General features: G+C 42.4%; 1 protein-coding gene across 12 annotated transcripts in view; it reads left to right on the forward strand.

Moving 5' to 3' along the window:
- COL13A1 (collagen type XIII alpha 1 chain) overlaps positions 1–19930 on the forward strand; it is a 646904-nt gene that overhangs the window by 189226 nt on the left and 437748 nt on the right. For 9 of the 12 annotated variants that reach the window (XM_033940521.1, XM_033940520.1, XM_033940522.1 and 6 more), the window contains exons 6-7: positions 2548–2583; positions 17495–17521. The exons of 1 other annotated variant lie outside the window; for it this stretch is intronic. In XM_033940521.1, the coding sequence (XP_033796412.1) occupies positions 2548–2583; positions 17495–17521 (63 nt within the window). The remainder of the gene's footprint in view (positions 1–2547; positions 2584–17494; positions 17522–19930) is intronic. 2 more of the 12 variants (XM_033940523.1, XM_033940525.1) reach the window with 2 other exon arrangements.

Raw genomic sequence — 19930 nt, forward strand, 5'->3', positions numbered from 1 at the left:
GAGCCTGTGGTGTAGTAGTTAGAGCTACAGCTTTAGCACCCTGAGATTGTGGGTTCAAACCCTGTGCTGCTCTTTCTGATCCTGGGCAAGTTACTTAATCCCCCACTACCCCAAGTACATTAGAAAGATTGCAAGCCCACTGGAAAAGACAGGGACAATGCTTGAAGTCCCTGAAGTCATGGTTGTAAAAACTACAAAAAGGCAGTGTACAAATCCCTTTCCCTTATTTTAAAATGTATAAAACATCATAAAATCAAGGCGAGTTCCTCCTAATCTCCAGATTTGAACAGGGTTGCCAGACCGCTCTCCTCCTAGATGTTACTAAGATCGTTGCAAGGATGACAACCTATGTACAGCACAAGGTGCTTTTCTAGTGAGAGAAAAGGGGAATTCTGTAATCTGACAAGCATGGTCTTTGTGAACCAGGAATCGTTCTTGTTCTACAAACTCCTTCAAAACCTGGCTGTACTGTGCTCCCAATCATGGGTTGATCTACGTGATTCCAAAGGAGAACAAGAAGTCCTTAGCTACTCTTCATTATGGTGGAAGCTAAAAGTAAGCCTGCCAGATGTTCCAATCTGAGTAGGAGGGACAGTCCTCCTGAGCATCAAAGGACTTCATCTCAGTAGGAGGGGACACTTTATTGTCTGGTTTACTGGCAGCTGGCAGCCCCTTCTTGCTTTCCTCTTAGCTTCCACATTTCACACACATCAAACATTTTGGGAGTGTGGGAGTCAGGCTATGATTACAACTGTCCACAGAGCGTCACTGTCACTAGGGAGAGCAAAAAAGAAAGGTTTTGGGATGGTGTCCTAGTGAAGGAGGCGATTAATCTGGCAGTTAGAAATGATGATTAGATTTCTTATTCAGCAAACAGTGGTATCTATGTTCTTTTTAAATTAGGCACTAACCCACTTGTGGGAACACAAAAACTCATACCAAAAAATGTTTGATTTTTCAAAGTTGATGTATTAAATTCTGGCAGGCTTGCATGCTTTGCACATGATCACAAATGTGTTTGTATGCATCCAAATTGACTGAAGCCTTGCTTTTAGGAAAGGTTTAGGCAGGATTATTAGTTAGATTATTTTTCAAGCCAGACTGATGCAGGCTCGGCTTTACTGCTTATATATTTATGATTTTTTAGTTCTATTTTTTTAAGTTCTGAAGAAAGACATGCATGTGGTTAGTGATAGATTAAGAACAAAGGGGTATAAGGGGAGAGTGTGGTGCAGTGGTTAAAGCTACAGCCTCAGCATTCGAGCCACTGCTCCTTGTGACCCTGGAAAGTCACTTAATCCCGCATTGCCCCAGGTACATTAGATAGATTGTGAGCCCACCAGGACAGCCAAAAATGCTTTAGTACCTGAATAAATTCATATAAACTGTCCTAAGCTCCCCTAGGAGAACAGTATAGAAAATAGAATAAGTAAAGAGTAGAGGGTGGAACTACACAGGGTCCCAGATCTAGAGGGGCATCATTATAGGGTCAGATTAATGATAAGGTAAAGTGTACTAGGAGTGAAGGGGGGGAGGGACCAAGGCACCCCTAAACCATCCCTGCATGCAGTGAGGTAAAAACAAGATTAGGGCTGCCAGGTGTGACCATAATCCTCTATAATAAAATCCTTACCCGCGCATGCACTGTTGAAATGGCATGATCCCTGCCGCCGTGATTTCTGCTTCCATGCCGTGTTTCATTTGCGGCGCACAGCGGCTTGCAATGTGTGTGGCGGTGAGAGCAATGGCAGGAGGGTGTCCGAGCTGCTGCGAGGCGTCTGCCTGCTACTAATGCACAGGGAAGTGGAGAGGGAAAGGAAAAGGGGCTGCTTTAGGGGGAGGGGTGTGCTGGGGGCAGGGGGCCAGGGATACAGACAGACAAAAGATACACAGAAAGAGTGACAAACAGACATGGGGCCAGAGAGACAGACAGACAGACAGCGGCCAAGGAGCGAGAAAGAAAGAAAAATATACAGACAGACAAGGGGGCCAGGGAGAAACACAGACAGAAAGAATGACAGACAGACAGACAGGGGGCCAGAGAGACAGACAGACAGACAGCAGCCAAAGAGAGAGAGACAAAGAAAAAAAAGACAAACAGACAGGCAGCAGCTAAGGAGACAGAGAGACATAAAGAAAGACAGACAGACACATCTATTCTAGCACCCATTAATGTAACGGGCTTAAAGACTAGTAATTTAATAATATCTTTATTTTTATATACCACAATACCACAAAACAGTTCAAAGTGGTTTACAATAAAAAGAGACAGCAATATTACAAAAAGCAATTAAGAATTACATCAACAAGGGTATGAAATCAGACAAATATATTGAAAAGATAAGTTTTAACTGATTTTCTAAAGGTTTGGTAAGAAAATGCATTTTAGATGACCTCACTTTGCATTTGTTCCATTTGCCAGCTTGAAATGATAGTGCCTTAGGAATTTTATTTTTGTTTTCTTGTTATGTGTGTTTGTCTTGTCTAAATGCACTTTTTCAAGTCTACACTATTCCAATTTCTTTCTGGCTTTGCATTGGTTGTCAGGGAGAAAAAGGTGGCCTTGGGATCCCAGGACGGATGGTGAGTCCCAGCCGCTTGCATGTCTCTTTGAGATGCCTGCTTTCACTGCATATGGCTGCTTGTGGTTTATGGTTTTCATATTCACAGATTCACTGTCTTTCTTCACCATTTTGCTTGTCTCAGAAACCTAAACAAGGATAATAATGTCTGCAGTGTGGAGCAATGATCCGAAATTGCTTAAGAGTCCTTTAGGATTATAATATGTCTTAAAAGAGGTCCAACTATTGAAGTCTCATCATCAGTACAAAATCTTGTTTAGAACTTGGAATGGTTTGGATAGGCTGGAGTGAGCTTTGATGGCCATTCTGGTAGTTGGAATCTAAGGACAATACCATGCGGATTTCTACAGTCTATGCCCAGAAATATCAAAGAAATAAAATAGAAATGATAAATAGTAGTACTAGTAAAAAGGACAATTTAATCATAAATTTATCATGCATGTAACTATTGGCAGACTGGATGGATCGTTCAGGTCTTTTATCTGCTATTATTTACTATGTTGTTATGTTTTACCATAGTCTGTGACTTTTTTGTAATTTTGACCTTGTTTTTTTCAAGATATTTGGAGCTCCAGGCATTGCTGCTTTGGTCTGGACTTTGGGCTTTGATTGCCATCTTAAAAAAAAAAATAAATAAAAAATACACAATGTGCTAAAAAAAAAAAAAAAGCAAACAAAAACCAGCAGAGACATGGGCCCCAATATTCAAACTGACATCCTCCCACGATCGGTGGCCTTGCTGCCACTCGCTGTTGGCAGTGCTCCTGGATATTCAGAGCTGGATTCTGTAAACGGCACAGTTATCAGCAGCCTACTAAAAAAATGGCCAATGACCGCACGTCAGTAATGTCGTGTTGAAAGAGGACTGCACCTTAACTTTGGTCTTCATAAAAAATAAAAAAAGTTGGACTCTCCTTACTACTATTTGACTACAGCACCTTTATTCAGCTAAGTAACTGGAGGGACAAGTGACTAATTTTTTCATTTTTAAATTTTTTCATTCTCTGTTCAGGTCAGTGGATTAGGCATTCGGGGCATTGCAGGACAGTGAACTTTTTGTCTTCCACTTTTATATATATTTATTTATTGCACATTGTTTGCACTTGACTTGCACTTTAAAGCAGACAGGAGCATCCAGATGATAGTGTGCGGCTGGCAGTGAGTGGTAATCTCTGCTCAGTGTTTGCTGGCTTTGCTATTCTAAGCACTAGAGCTGCTCTTTGAGTCGCTCTTTAAAGCGTTCAAACTCATGCTGAGGGTGCTCCTTATCTTAAAAATTTAGATTTGAGGTTTATATATTTTTGGTGGAGTCTAGGGAGTTAACTTTCCTGCAATGTCCTAGGGCACGCCCAACTTATATTTTGGTGTCTTTTAAGTCACGTAACAGTGCCATTTACTGAATTACAACTTTCATCAAAGGTAGGCGTTGGAAATGTAGACCGAGGTTTTAAAGGCCTCCATTTCCGGGAACCTATCTTTGACGAGAATCACATCTATGGAGGTACCTTAGAATGCCAAAGGTTGTTTCCGACATTAACCATGCATATTTCAACCTCTCCAAGGTAGGGAGAACGAGAGGGCACTCTCTAAAATTGAAAGGGGATAGATTCTGTATGAACATTAGGAAGTTCTTCTTTACCCAGAGAGTGGTAGAAAACTGGAACGCTCTTCCAGAGTCTGTTAAAGGGGAAAACACCCTCCAGGGATTCATGACAAAGTTAGCCAAGTTCCTGCAGAACCGGAACGTATGCAGGTAGGGCTAGTCTCAGTTATGGCACTGGTCTTTGACCAGAGGGCCACCGTGTGAGTGGACTGCTGGGCATGATGGACCACTGATCTGAATTCTTATGTTCTTAGGCATTCTAAAGTGCCTTTGTAGATGCAATGAAGGTGCTGTTCTTCTGCATCTACATTTTTGTTAAAAGATTTTACAGTCTTTTTATATGGCTTTTACCAATTAAGTTAAGCACCTGTAGGTGCCTACCGTTGCCTAACTTAAGACACCATTTATAGAATATGGGTCTCAATGCCTAGTGGCCAAAGATAGACCTGATTTATAGGCAGGTCTACCTGGCTGTGTGCCTTAGCCAGAGAGCTGCTTTAAACTAGGTAAGTCGGGGGAGGGTACCCATTCACATATTAGTGCAGAAAGGAATAATCCTGATGAGGTGAGTCGAAACTCCGCTTCCATGTCCAAGGTAAGTACCCACATTGCAAACAGTTCTTTAGGAGTCACACCGACTCGGGTAGGATACGCCTCACATGGACTTAGCAAACACAAGATATGGAGGGCCATGTATGTCAATGCACACAGTTTAGGTAACAAAATTCTAGAATTGGAGGCTGAAATAAGGAATGCCGACCTAGATGTGGTGGCAATATCTGAAACTTGGTTCACAGACTCACATGGGTGGGATATACCGGGCTATACCGGGCTACAATTTACTTCGTCAGGACAGAGAGGGCAGGTTAGGAGGGGGGGTAGCTCTATACATTAAAGAGGACATCAAAACCACCAGGATTACAGATGTCAAGTACACCGGGAAGTCCCTCTGGGTAAACCTGGCAAGAGGCAGAGAAAAATGCCTGTATCTAGGTGTGGTATACAGACCCCCAAGATAACTGGAAGACATGGACGCAGAATTAATTGAAGACATAGAGAATATCACTCTACGAGGAAAAGATGTACTGCTAGGGGACTTCAATATGCCTGATGCAGACTGGAACTCATTTTCAGCAACAACTAGCGGTAGCAGGAGGCTCTTAACCTCCATAAAGGGAGCACGTCTCAAACAAATGGTAATGGAGCCCACTAGGGCCCAGGCGATCCTCGACCTGGTACTCACCAACGGGGAAAGCGTCTCAGAGGTCTCAGTAGGAGATATGCTAGCCTCCAGCGACCACAACATAGTATGGTTCAACCTTAGGAAAGGCTTCCCCAGATCAAACACGAAAACAAAAGTACTCAATTTCCGGGGCATAGACTTCACATGCATGGGAGATTTCGTCCATCGGACGCTGCAGGACCAAGCAGAGACCGATGATGTAGAAGCTAAGTGGTTAACACTGAAATCAACCATACATGAAGCAACTAGCCGCTTCATAAAATCAGTAAATAAACGACAAAGAAACAATAAACCCCAATGGTTCACCGCAGAGATCTCGCACCTCATTAAGGAGAAGAAAAAAACGTTTCTCTCCTACAAGCGCACGGAGAAAAGAGAGGCAAAGGTAGAATATAGGACCAGGTCTACAGCGGTCAAAATGGCAGTTAGGGAGGCAAAACTTCGAGTGGAAGAAATTCTGGCAAAAAACATTAAAAAGGGGGACAAATCCTTCTTCAGGTATATTAGTGACAGAAAAAGGAACACAGGCGGGATAGTACGCCTTAGAAGACCGGACGGAAGTTACGTGGAAGCAGATTCCGATAAAGCCGAACTACTGAATGAATACTTTTGCTCAGTCTTCACCTGTGAGGCACCGGGACACGGTCCGCAATTGAAGGCAACACAAAGCACAGAAGACCCGTTTCAGAATTTTGAGTTCACACCAGGTAAAGTTTACAGTGAACTGGCAAGACTCAAGGTGACCAAAGCCATGGGACCAGACAATTTGCACCCAAGAGTGCTCAGAGAATTGAGCGATGTCCTGGCGAAACCGTTGGCTGAGCTATTCAATCTCTCCTTAAGTAAGGGGAAAGTTCCCCTGGGCTGGAAATTAGCTAATGTCGTTCCTCTGCATAAAAAGGGTTGCAGGGCAGAGGCTGCGAATTATAGACCGGTGAGTCTCACATCAATAGTGTGCAAACTCATGGAAACACTAATTAAAAGAAAATTGGACACGATCTTGAATGAAGGGAATCTTCGGGATCCCAGTCAGCATGGATTCACCAAGGGTAGGTCCTGCCAATCCAATATCATCAGCTTCTTTGACTGGGTAACAAGAAAGTTGGACTTGGGAGAGTCTTTGGACGTCGTGTACCTGGACTTCAGTAAAGCTTTTGACAGTGTCCCACACCGCAGGCTGCTAAGCAAGATGGAATCGATGGGGTTTCCGCCCGGCCGCAGTGTTCCCTCTAAGCTGAGCAGGTGTCCTCCAGCTGCATTGCTACCACTAGGGGGTGGAATATTTTCAGTCGCTAAGGACAGGTATGTTCCCTGGAGTCCTGCAGAACTTGCCTGTCCCTCACAATTGAAAAATGTGACAGTGAAACAGCACCCTCTATTGGTGAGACTGTGGGTGGAGGACTCCTGCTCAGCTTAGAGGGAACAGTGGTTAGGAGAGACACTAACTGCATGGGTCAATGATTGGCTGAGTGGCAGACTTCAGAGGGTGGTGGTTAATGGTACCCTCTCTAAAACATCGGAGGTGACCAGTGGAGTGCCGCAGGGCTCGGTCCTGGGTCCACTCCTTTTCAACATATTCATAGGGGATCTGACTCAAGGGCTTCAAGGTAAAATAACACTATTCGCCGATGACGCCAAACTATGTAATATAGTAAGTGAATGCAGTTTACAGAATTATATGGTGCAGGACCTGCTTATATTGGAAAGTTGGTCCTCAACCTGGCAGCTAGGCTTCAATGCTAAGAAATGTAAGGTCATGCACCTCGGAAGCGGAAATCCATGCAGGACTTCTTGAACGGAGAAGCTTTAACTAGGACTTCAGCAGAACGAGATTTAGGAGTAATCATCAGTGCAGACATGAAAACTGCCAATCAAGTGGAGAAGGCTTCATCTAAGGCAAGGCAGATATTGGGTTGTATCAATAGAAGTTTCGTCAGCCGAAAGCCTGAAGTCATAATGCCGTTGTACAGGGCCATGGTGAGACCTGATCTGGAGTACTGTGTGCAATTCTGGAGGCCACATTACAGTAAAGATGTGTGTAAAATTGAATCGGTTCAGCGGACGGCCACCAGGATGATCTCGGGGCTCAAGGGTCTCTCATATGAAGAGAGACTGAACAAATTGCAGCTCTACACTCTCGAGGAACGTAGGGAGAGGGGAGACATGATCGAAACATTTAAGTACCTCACGGGATGTGTCAAAGTGGAAGATGATATTGTCTTTCTCAAGGGACCCTTGGCCACAAAAGGGCACCCGCTCAAACTCAGGGGCGGAAAATTTCATGGCGACACCAGAAAGTATTTCTTCACAGAGAGAGTGGTTGATCATTGGAACAAGCTTCCAGTGCAGGTGATCGAGGCAGACAGCGTGCCAGACTTTAAGAATAAATGGGATACCCATGTGGGATCCCTACGAGGGTCAAGATAAGAAAATTGGGTCATTAGGGCATAGACAGGGGGTGGGTAAGCAGAGTGGGCAGACTTGATGGGCTGTAGCCCTTTTCTACCATCATCTTCTATGTTTCTATGTTTCTATATTGGTGGTGGCCGCCAATGTCACGTGACATAACCTGCCACCAACCTAGCCACCAACCCAGATATTCAGCAGAACATAGACGGCTATCTCCTGTAGGGCGATAGGCACCTAGGCCCAGATTCACACCACTGAAGGCATGGCTAATGACGGAAGCGGCCTTAGCCACCATAAAGCACCTACGGAGGCATGATTCACATCAACAGTAGGCACCAAAAATGTAGGCGCAATTCTCTAATGGGTGCCATCGTGTGATTGACATGAGATCAGCAGCCGTGTTTAATGCGTCCACCGATAATGGCGCCAGTTAGAGAATCCAGGCCCTACTGAATTAGGTACCTACTAACTAATTAACCCCCTCCTTTATAAAGCTGAACTAGCATTTTTAGCGCCGCCCGCCATGGTAACAGCTCTGACACTCATAGAATTCCTATGAACATCTGAGCTGTTACCGCCAGCAGTGACACTAAAAACGCTAGCGCAGATTTATAAAGGAGGGGATAAATTTTTTAATTGTTTTTTTTAAACAGCTTTTAATGGTGCTTTCTTTTTTTTTTTTTTAATCTTTATTAAATTTCCAAACTACCATAGTGCAAACAAACAATTTCAATATACATAAGTTTACACGAAATGCACATTAAACTTATAGACATTAATGTACAACTATTCCCCCCCATCAAATAATCAGAAAAAGTACATACCTAAAGGAAACCCTCCATACATTCCCCGAATGAAATTCCAATGCAAAATCCTTCTCCCCTCCCACCCACCCTGGATGTATATGCTTAAGGGTCGATAAAATAAAATCAGTTCTGCTTCCGGTTTGGCTCCGGCTGTGCTGCCGTTGTGCCGTCCTCTGGACTGAATCATCCTAACCCGCTCTCGCTGCTTTGCCGGGCTCTCGGCAGCCGAAGAGAGGAATGCACCGAGCTCAGAAAAGGAGAGCAGCGACAGCGGTGGCAGAAGCGGTTTGAGGAAGGCGCCCTTTCCGGTGGTCTTTCTTGAAGGTGGTGGATTTTGTGTATTGCTTTTTCGCATGCAGAAAGTGCTGATATGGGGTCTGGCAGATTTCCCTGCCCTGTGCTGGATGTGATGTGGAGGGATGCCAGATTTGGTCGCCGTGGACACCACTGGTTGGGAGCTTCCCGTCAGGGCAGTTTAATGGTGCTCCAATTGGCATGGGCATATTTAGTTTGATCATTTTTATTAGTTTTAAAAAGAAACCATACATAAATAGTGAAACATATAATATCATGTACCTCATGTGTGTATGAAAAATAGGTAATAAATAGATAAAACTAACTAAAACATAATGATTTGTCGATTAAGGTGTACATCCATGCTGCTCTTTTCATTATTATTGTATCTATGAAAGGAGCATTGGCATATTTTTTTTTAAAAAATTTTGTTAAGCACCTAGATCAGTAAGTTTAATTTTCATGTTTAGTCGTGCATTATTAGAACAGTACAACTTTTTCTCAGAGAGATTTTTAAAAGGAACATATGCTTGTATGCTCCCTTTGAAAACTGGTATAAGAGTGTAACTTCAGGGAACAATTTTTCAAAGCAATCCCATGGGTACAAGTAACAAGTATATTTTCAGATTTACACATTGGAAGTTTGCATAGGGATTACAAGATGTAACCTCTGTGTGTACATTTCCTCTCTGACCTAAATATACCACACTTTTGCCACAAGTAAAAGTTCTTGCACTGTTGGCAGTATCGAGACTTTTATTGGCAGTGAGGGAGGCAGTTTTCACCGACACATTTTATAAGGGAAATCAACCATTTGTCCATGAAAAGAGCTTTAAAAATGGCTTTCCCTATCTCTTGTATGGCAAGAATGGTTTGATGTGTCTTTTTTGCTTTCTCTCTGCAATTGTTCTGAATACGTTGATACAATTGGATGATACTTTTTATTTAAACAAAGGGAGTTGCATCCTCAGAAAGTTTCACAGGCCAATGTTATTTTGATATGGCTTATTTTGAATGCAGGTACTGTGTGCAGTGTTTCTAAATATGAGCATGCATACCATATTTGTGAAATTAATGTGTGCGCTCCTCCCTCCGTATTCGCGGTGGTTAGGAGCGGGACATAACTGCGAATACGGAAAAACCCCGAATAACTTTTTATATGTTATTTGCGGTTTTTTTGTAACAGCCACCGTTATTACTATTGAAATCGCAAATAAAAAACAATGGTGGGAGACCTGACCTGTTCTAGAAGGAGAGGCAATATCGATGAAGAAAGCAGATATGTTCAAGTTGATAGCAGGCAAGCAGTGATTTTCAGTCTGATAGCAAGCAAGTAGTGTTTTTCTCTGTGCACGCTGGGAAGCTGGGAAGCAGCAATTTTGAGGGTGAAAGCTTGGAAGCAACGATTTTTCTGAGTGAAAGCTGGTAAGTGCCAGACTTTTCTATTGGTACAGTACAGGTACTTTACTCATGATGTAATTTTTTTTGGGGGAGGGGAAGAGTCAGCATGTGAAAAATCACGAATAAGCAATACCGCGAGTGCTGAAACCACGAATACAGAGGGAGAAGTGTATATACTTAGCTGCCTGTGGCAGTATTGGGCTTATAAAAGCTATTATACATACCGAGAGTGGATGCACTGACTCTGCCTGTGCTGGTGGATAGAGAAGTGTGCATGTATTGATCCTGCATGTTTGGCAATGTAAGATAAAGAAATGCTCATATTTCCTTATGTCTGTACTTGGGTGACTAGATTCCTAACAAGGGGCATTCATCCTGCATTTGTGCAGTATTCTTGAAATTTGACGAGAGCGTACCGGAATATTTTGTAAGAAGATGAGAAGAACAGAAATAGATTTTATCATAGTTCTGTTTGGTGCCATCTTTTATGCTTTGGTGAATCAATAAGTATGTTAGTCAGGGTACCTACATCTAGAGTGGAGACAGAGAAACTAGTCATTTTGCTTAGTCCCTCTTTTTCTGTCCTTTCTCCATGAAAACCCCTGTATTTTTAATTCTGATGAATTCTGGAATGTATATGTCTGATTTTTTTTCTGCAAGCCCAGTATGATTGAGTTGTCCCAGTTTTAAAAATCAGAATTGCCTCTTTTTCCAGTGACATGAGGACCAGTGCACATTACAAAGTTTAACATACAGTACATATGTAATGTAATGTAATGTAATTTATTTCTTATATACCGCTAATCCGTTAGGTTCGAAGCGGTTTACATAAAATACATATGAACAGTCAATGTTGTTGAAATACAAATGAGATATATATTAACACATTCAATAAAATTTAGACATTAATGCAGACAACAATGCAAGAAATACACCAAGCTTTCTGTATTAATGTACAGTAAAGCCTTGGTTTTTCGAGCATAATTCATTTTGGAAGCATGCTTGTAATCCAAAGCACTCGTACATCAAAACAAATTTCCCCACAGGAAATAATGGAAATTCATTCTACAATCCAAAATCTTTAATACAAAATACGGTGACGAGATAATCGCGCGCCAGATGCCAGCGCGCCAACAATCCAGCGCTGGCAATTTGGCACAAAGACAAAAGAGCTTGGGGGAAAAACTAATTTCTAAAGAGCTCCAATGGGGGGTGTGGAGGGGAACCCCCCCCCTCTAATGCATAGTGTTTGCGCTGCCATTGCAGGATGGTGTGGGGGTGAAACCCCCACATTATAGAGAAAACAGTACTTTTCCCGAAAAAAATCAGAAAAAGTTCTGTTTTTTCTATAATGGAGGGTTCCAACCCCCCCCCCGAACCCCCCTCCAACAGAAGCGCAAACACTATGCAATAAAGTGTGGGGGGCCCACCCAAACCCCCCATTGGAACTCTTTAAAAATTAGTTTTTCCCCTGCGCGCTTCTGTCTTGCGCCAAATTGTCAGTGCTGGATTGTCGGCGCGCTGGTGTCTTGCGCGCCACTGACTATGAACCCAAAATACAGTACTGCACGTAAGATATGCGCACTTGCATTGCGCTTAAGTCACTTCTGCAGTTATGATGTGGCTAGTTGTGCAACGCTTATGATGCGCATGCTTGTGCAGTGCGTATGAAGTGCGCGCTTGAACTGCGAGTAAATTGAGCACGAAGCTTGTATTACGTTCAGCCACGATCAGCGTTGCGTTGCGCGTATATTGTGTGCAGTTGATGTAACGCATGTAAGACAATGCTTGTTTATCGAGTTAAAATTTAATAAAATGTATTGCTGCAAAACACTCGCACACCAAGTTACTTGCGATCCAAGGTTTTACTGTATTTGTGTAACATTTTGTGCATTTTAAGTTACGGGCATTATTTGGCTGTGCTGAGAGGTAATGAGCCATATAACACTCTTTTTTAGCACATCACCTCATTAGTATTAGATTTATATGCAAGTTTGCATGTGGGTAGTGCTGTTAATACTCTTTAAGTGCATTCTATAAAGGGGAAGGGGATGGGATTATAGCCCTTCTATGGCTATAATTAAAGTGGTTTACATATTCTATACAGGTACCTATTTAGAAGAACGTGCAATGAACATTGACCCCAGTTTCCCTGGGTCTCAAGCCACTGAATTAACCACTACATTACATTACATTAGTGACTTCTATTCCACCTGTACCTTGCAGTTCAAAGCGGATTACATAAGAAGATGGCATAGTGATTAACCAAATCTGGAATCCAGAACATAGTAATAATAATAATAATAACTTTATTTTTCTATACCGCCATAGTCAGGCGACTTCTAGGCGGTTTACATTGTAAGAAGGCTGGACATTCAGCGAATAACAAGGTCTTAGTACAGTACAATACTAATACAATACAATAAGTCCGCATATAATACAATACAGTGAGTCTAAATACAATACTATACAATAAGTTTAAATACAGTACCGAACAAAGAGTCTAGATGTCGTACAATAGTCTAAATGGTAAACTTACATATTAATTGGAGATCTAAGGGTAATGAGTGTCTGAAAGATTTAGAACATCCATGAGGGGGGGTCTTAGTGGGGGAGGGGACCGTTTTAGTCAATGAATTTAGCGAATAGGGTGTGGCACTTAGGCGTGATTTTATAAAAGTTAGACACACTTTATTGAATCGCACCTAGTGGCATCTAAAGTGGGCTAACCTTAGGCGCACCATATTGATGCCAGGGTTTTCTTGGCCTAAAAGAATGCTTCTAAGTCCAAAACATGCCCACAGTCTGGCCCTAACCATGACTACTTTCTGGTAGGTGACTTGGACTAGGTGCCTTCCTCAAAGTGGTAGGTGACTCCCATCCAATTAAGCGCAGTTTAACACATAGGGCTAGATTCACAAATCGTATCGATTGGTTTGCGACCCCTTTACTATCAAATTTCCCTCTAGCCTGATTCACTTACCTTTCCTGCGATCCGCTTTGAATCCGTGCAAAGCAGGCTGGGACGTGATTCACAACACCAAATTTCACATCCGACTGGGCTGGCCGATCACCTGAAGAAGCGACTGCTTGGGACCAGTCGAAAACGTCTTTCCGATGCTCTTCTCCTGCCTGCCCTGAACTTCCATGATTTCCTGCCTGACTCGACTCTCCCACCCTTCCCCGCAGTGCAAGCCCATGCTGTTAACCCGTGGGCTCTAAGCAGGTTAAAACCACGGGCTCCATTTATCATTTTATTAGCCTTGGTAACTGGCCGAAACTGGGCGAAAGTGACCGATAGAATTCCGGGATGCTGTCTGTCGCGCGCTTTAGCTTGTGCACATGCCTCCATATTATAAGACCGCCTCCTTTCTCCTCCTGCCCTGTGTATCCTCGCTGCCTGGTATCACTTATCAGTCCAGCAGAATAACCCAGAAACTACACAGGGTTAGTTTAGTTCCTCGCTCTTTTTTTTTTTTTTTTTTAATCAGCTGCGAGCGTGAGGAACTTTTTCTCTCGTGCTCCACATTACTGCAGCAAGGCGAGGGTGGCAGCTGGCAAGAGCGGGACCGGCTTTCTGGGAGCCACGCGGGTTGGTGTCAGTGGAGGTGGCGGTGTTTGGTTCAGTCTGTGGCGAGGGAGGAGAAATAAGGGCTTGATAGAGCAGGAGAAGCAGGAGAGTCAGCGCACTGTGAATCTACTAGTTTTAAAGAAAAAAGTCGCGGTTGGACGGGTCTAGACGCATGCGCAGACCTGCAATCCGTGCTGGCAGATGGGGGCGTTCCTACGATCGCCCCCATCTGCATATTAGATGTTGAAGAATTTGTCGGACCTGCTCGGATCGGGCCCAATCAGGCAGGTTAGTGAATCTGGCTCTAAGGGCAGTTGCATTTCCAATTAGCACCAATTATAGCCATAAGTGGCTGTTAATGACAATTAACTAATTATTAAATTAATTTGCTCACATTTATAGAATTGGGGGTCTTATGCATATATGCCCGTATTCTAGTCATTTCCATGGTTCTTGGTGCCTAAAAGGTTGATTGATGCCCTTTTTTTTAGCTGGGACTGAGTTCAATTCCCACTGCAGCTCCTTGTGACTCTGGGCAAGGCATTTAACACATCATTGCCCCAGATACAAAATAAGAATCTATCTAAAATATGTAAACCGCTAGGATTGTGTAACCACACAGAACAAAAAAAAATGGTATATGAAGTCCCATCCCCTTTATAGAATTGTCCCCTTACTGCCATCTGGAAAATGAATGCTGATTCATCAGAGAATTAGGTATGGTGGGCTGAGCCCCAGCTTTGGAGTTCTTGATTCTGCTAGTATTTCCTTAGGTTACTCCTGAGTCTGTCCCCTATCACCTTCTTCCTATGCTTCCTCATTACAGAGCCTCACCTCCTGTGCATATATGGCAGTGTCAGTGGCAGCTTATCAGGCTGTAAGAATTCAGTGGTACAGTACTGAATTTATATATTTGATCAACTTATTTAAACATTTGGGACAGGAAATGTATGCGGTATAGAGTGGTAGTCACCGCCCCTTTAATTTGGAATTCTCTCCCTCTATACCTTAGAGCTGAACGAAACTTGCAGAAATTCAAAAGCAGCCTAAAATGCTTGCTTTTTAAAGATGATTATAGCTGATTTTCTACACACATATTTACTTTTACAGTTTTTAACTTTTCCCTTCTCCTATTGTATTTCCCTTTAATGCATTCTTTCTAAGAAATTGTAGTTCTTCCCTTTCTTTTCCCACTGTTTTCAGGTCATAAGTATGTTTGTTTAATTTGTGTATGTCTAATAATTTAAAAATGTTCGTCTCCCAGCTATTTTTTAATTACTTTGTACAGCGCTTTGTACCTTTTGGATAAGTGTTTAATCAAAATTTAAATAAACTATGAGACTACGAATATTCTGCCTCTGGTGAGTTTAAGCTCCCACCTGCCATTTTCATTTTCATATAACGCCTTGCCTTAGTGTTTACAGCTCTGGTGCTTCAGTTTCAAAAGTTCAGCACGGGACGCCATTTTTTTTATGACATTTTGGGCTGAAAGTAATTAGATGGCATTCAGCTAAAACTGGAAGATGCATTTTTTTCAATTTTATTGTGATCTGCGTGGAACTGTTTGGTACACTCAGAATAGAAATGCCTGTCTTGTGTAGTACTCCATAAATCACTGTTTCCCAATCCTCTGTGGGAGACATACTTGACTAGTAGGAATATGCATGAGATATGTATATGTATGCATCTGGTTTTTAATGCATGCAAATGTACCTCATGCATATCCATCAGGGCTATTCTTAAAACCAGATCATATAGATGTGCCCCAGAAGAGGGTTTAGAATTATGCCATACAGTGACAACACTCTATATATACGGTAGCACAGACTTTTAGCAATAGAACAATCCATTTCAAGGCACAAACACACCTTTTAATAACCCATGTGTGGAAGTAAAATGAGCAACAGGGCCAAAACTCTTCAGACCTGTTAGACATGTCCCGGTGGTTGGATTCCTACTTTCAAGCATATTTCAGTGACTGACAAAGACAAGAAGGGGCTATTGATCTGTTTCCTTTTTATTGGCAGACCATGCTGACATTTTGTCTAACATGCTTCTTTTATTCAAAACATATCTTGGCTATATTTAGAAATGACTCTGTCCAATGTGCTGACGGCTAATTTCATTAAAACACTGACACCTACTCCGGCATTTTGAAAATTGATTCTTTTAAAAAAAAATCTTTATTCATTTTCAAAACTAATACAAAGTGCCATGAATTATATAAGCGTTAATAACAAAATAAGAACTTAAATTCTCCCCAACCCATCCCCTCCGCTCCCCTCCCATCCAACAATTTAATCAAGAAATAAACCAAAAAGATATCCCTCCACCCTCCCATCCCCGCCCTGGATATGTATAAAAATAAACAAAGATAACTATGTTGAATTAACAAAGGTTGTCAACGGGCCCCAAACCAAATTCAATAATTTGCCATGCCCCAACATATCCGCATTCATCTTTTCGTATTTGTACCCTAAACATAAATTGGCCCACCAAAACGGAAAGTTGAGGCGATCGCAATTTTTCCAATTGCGGGTTACCATTTGCATACCTATCCCTGTCATAATCAAGAAAAGCCTGCCTTTGTAGCAATCCATGGGAGGTTTGATATGCAGCAATGTTCTACATATGATTGCCTCATACATCAAAGGGATTGTTGATTCCAATATGAGGTTAATCTGTTTCTATATTGACTTCCAGAAGCCAAGTATCGAAAGACAATAGAACAACAGATGATCCAGTGTCCTTATGTCCAAATGACAGTGCCAGCATCTATTAGATTTAGAACTGTCTAACTTATATAACCTAACAGGGGTCCAAAACGATCTATATAACAGAAAAAAACATGTTTGTCTCATAGATGCTGACGCTGAACATCTCATCCTCCAAGTCCAAATTCGTGGCCATCGAGATGCAGAAATATATTGCAATATCTCGATGCTCCAAATGTCCCTAAGACTATTTTTTATGTTGTTTTTTTTATATTTTTTTTATTTATTTATTGAAATTTAACATAATTCACAAGAATATTCCTCTTGTACAAGTAAAGCAGAAAAGAAACAAATTAAGTAAACTCGCAATTACTGCTATCAAGAAAAATTCATTCTTTCTTAGACCACTAACTCAGGGGGGAGAGGAGTTTTATGAATATATTGAAGAGATAACAAACATAAGTAATAACTATATTCTTGAAAGGCTTAACAGTCTTTAACCTCCTCTTTTCTTCCTACTCTTAAACATTCCGGGTAGCAAGATTCTTTAAATCTAAAAAGGTTTTATGTTTTTTTTTTATTCAAGAATTCAGAAATTAATTTATACCACCGGGCAGCCAGCCCTAACAAATCTGTCTGGAAGCGAAAATTGATTCTTTTATAGGAAATTGCAGGAGGAAACAGATGCAGATGCAGGAGAGACCTGCAGATAATATGAATGTGCCATGCTTGTATGAATTCTGATAACTAACCCCGGGATGAGTGTACCATCATTAACACTGATTCCTGTGTTTCTGTTTCTTTCTCTTGCTCCATCCTCTTTTACTCCCTTACCTTTTACACATGGCTACGACTGATGTTGCTGACTCAGGGACAAAAGGGGCAGCCTGGTGAGAAGGTGAGTGGGCCCCTTTCTAGATCATCCTTTCTGATATTCCACCTTGTGGCTATCTGAAATAATAATACTAATTCTTCTTTGGGAGCAGTAGATCCGTCATAATTGGGACTGGGATCCAGCTCTGTTGTGTATCTTCCCTGCTGAGTTATCCCAGTCATTACAATGATGGTCCTTGGCATACAGCCCAGAGATCATGCGTCTTGAATTTTAATGCTGGATGGCATTGCTGGACGGTGACTGAAACTCTCTTTCCCCAGGAGCTTTGGACGGTACCTCTGCACCATCCTCGGCCCCAGCTGGCCTGGGGTACAGAGGACCTGATCTAGGAACTGAACTGAGGCTCTGTGCAATATTGAGGTTAATAATCAACAGCAGCAACTGTATGATTTTAGGAAAGGAAAGGATGAGGAACAGTAGCACCAATGAAGCAAATGAAGCAAAATGCTGTAAAAATAATAAACATAAAATATTTCAGTTTCAATGAAACCCCTCCCCAAAGTTTGCTGGACTAACCGCAACCTCCTGCATTTTAACCTATTACTCACATAGCCAGGCCACACTTTCTCCTATCTTCCCTTGTGGAGTAGAAAATGACACGGTGACAAAATTCATCACCGTTCCCGTCCCCGCGGATAACCGTGGGAAATAATCCCATGTCATTTTTTAGTGTCTATTTCAACCTCATTCCTTCTACACCAGCATTATTCAAAGCAAAACTTGTGGGTCAGTGGTTGTGGCCATTCATACTCTGATTCTTCCCTCTCTCCTTAAAGAATGACATGAAGATGGTTTCCCGCGGTTATCCACAGGGACGGGAACGGTGATGAATTTTGTCACCGTATCATTCTCTATTGTGGAGGGTAACATAACAGGTGCCTATTGTGTTTCTCTAGAAAGTACTAGGGGCAGGTGGGAGCAGCCATAATAAAGTACATGCTTAAATCAAGGCTTCACCCCTGAACACAGCTAAATGGGTTGCAAAACAGCACATTTTAATAAGCAGAACCCTAGGAGGAAGGAGTAGCTTAGTGGATAGAGCACCCTGAGGTTGTGGGTTCAAACCCTGTGCTGCTCCTTGTGACCCTGGACAAGTCCATTGCCCCAGGTACATTAGAGAGATTGTGAGCCCACGGGGACAGATAGGGACAAATGACTGAATACCTGATTGTAAACCACGTAGGGCTTCTTTTGCTAAGGTACGCTAGTGCAAACCAAGCACTAAATGAAAAATACTAACACAAGCTCTATGGAGGCGTTAGCGTTTAGCACGCACGGCATTTCAGCGCATGCTAAAATCGCTAGCGCACCTTAGTAAAAGGAGCCCTTAGACCAGGGGGTCCCCAAAGTCCCTCCTTGAGGGCCGAATCCAGTCAGGTTTTCAGGATTTCTCCGATGAATATGCTTTGAAAGCAGTGCATGCACATAGAATACATGCATGTTCATTGGGGAAATCCTGAAAACCCGACTGGATTGCGGCCCTCAAGGAGGGACTTTGGGGACCCCTGCTTTAGACAATTAATAGGCGGTATGTAAATAAATAAGAATATTTGTAAAAGCCCTTTTCATGCATTAAAATCATATAATAAAAATGATGTCCTTTAAAGTAGAAAATGCAGCAAGGTTCACATAGTGGAAAGTACATATGTGCGTTTCACTTACGAAGATACAAAGATGCATTTCTACATAAAAATCAGGTTTTTTTACACAGAAGACAGGCATTATAAAACCGAATAGAAGAATACAGATGTGTAAGTATGCATGCTGGGCAGGATTAATTTGTCGAGGGCCCCTAGGCACACAAGTACACTGGGCCCCCTGCCCCGCCCCACCCCACCATGCGACCAGGCGGAAACAGGAAGCTGCATCAGAGGGAAGCTTTGGGCAAGCAGCACCGCTTGAAAAATTACAGTTCCCGTTGCCTTTCTTACCCGTGTTGCTTGCTTGTCTTACTTTCCGTTGATGGGGAGGGGGGGCCCGCATTGCCGATCGGGGAGAGCCTGCATTGCCGATCGATGCTGGAGGGGCCCATCGCCGTTTGGAAAAAACAATGTTGATGCCCTCCTTCATCGGGCCCCCCTGACCATTTTGGGCCCTAGGCACGTGCCTACTTAGCCTATTGGTTAATCCTGCCCTGCTTTTACCATCTACACAGATATTCCTGGGAGCATAGTTGAGCACAGTTGGGATGTTTGTGTGCATTTTTTGACTGATTTATAAATACATTTTTCAGTAGAGACCTTACACATTTTATAAAAAAAAACAACTAAATGCAACATGTACAGTTTCAGAGCAAGTGCAAATTTGCATATTTATTAGGGATATCTTGAAAACCCAACTGGCTGGGGGGCCCCCAGGACAGGTTTAGGAACTTCTGGAATAGGCGCTTCCTGTACTGCATTGGATGACTAA

The sequence above is a fragment of the Geotrypetes seraphini genome, chromosome 4, assembly GCF_902459505.1.
Source record: "Geotrypetes seraphini chromosome 4, aGeoSer1.1, whole genome shotgun sequence".
Taxonomy (NCBI): Eukaryota; Metazoa; Chordata; class Amphibia; order Gymnophiona; family Dermophiidae; genus Geotrypetes; species Geotrypetes seraphini.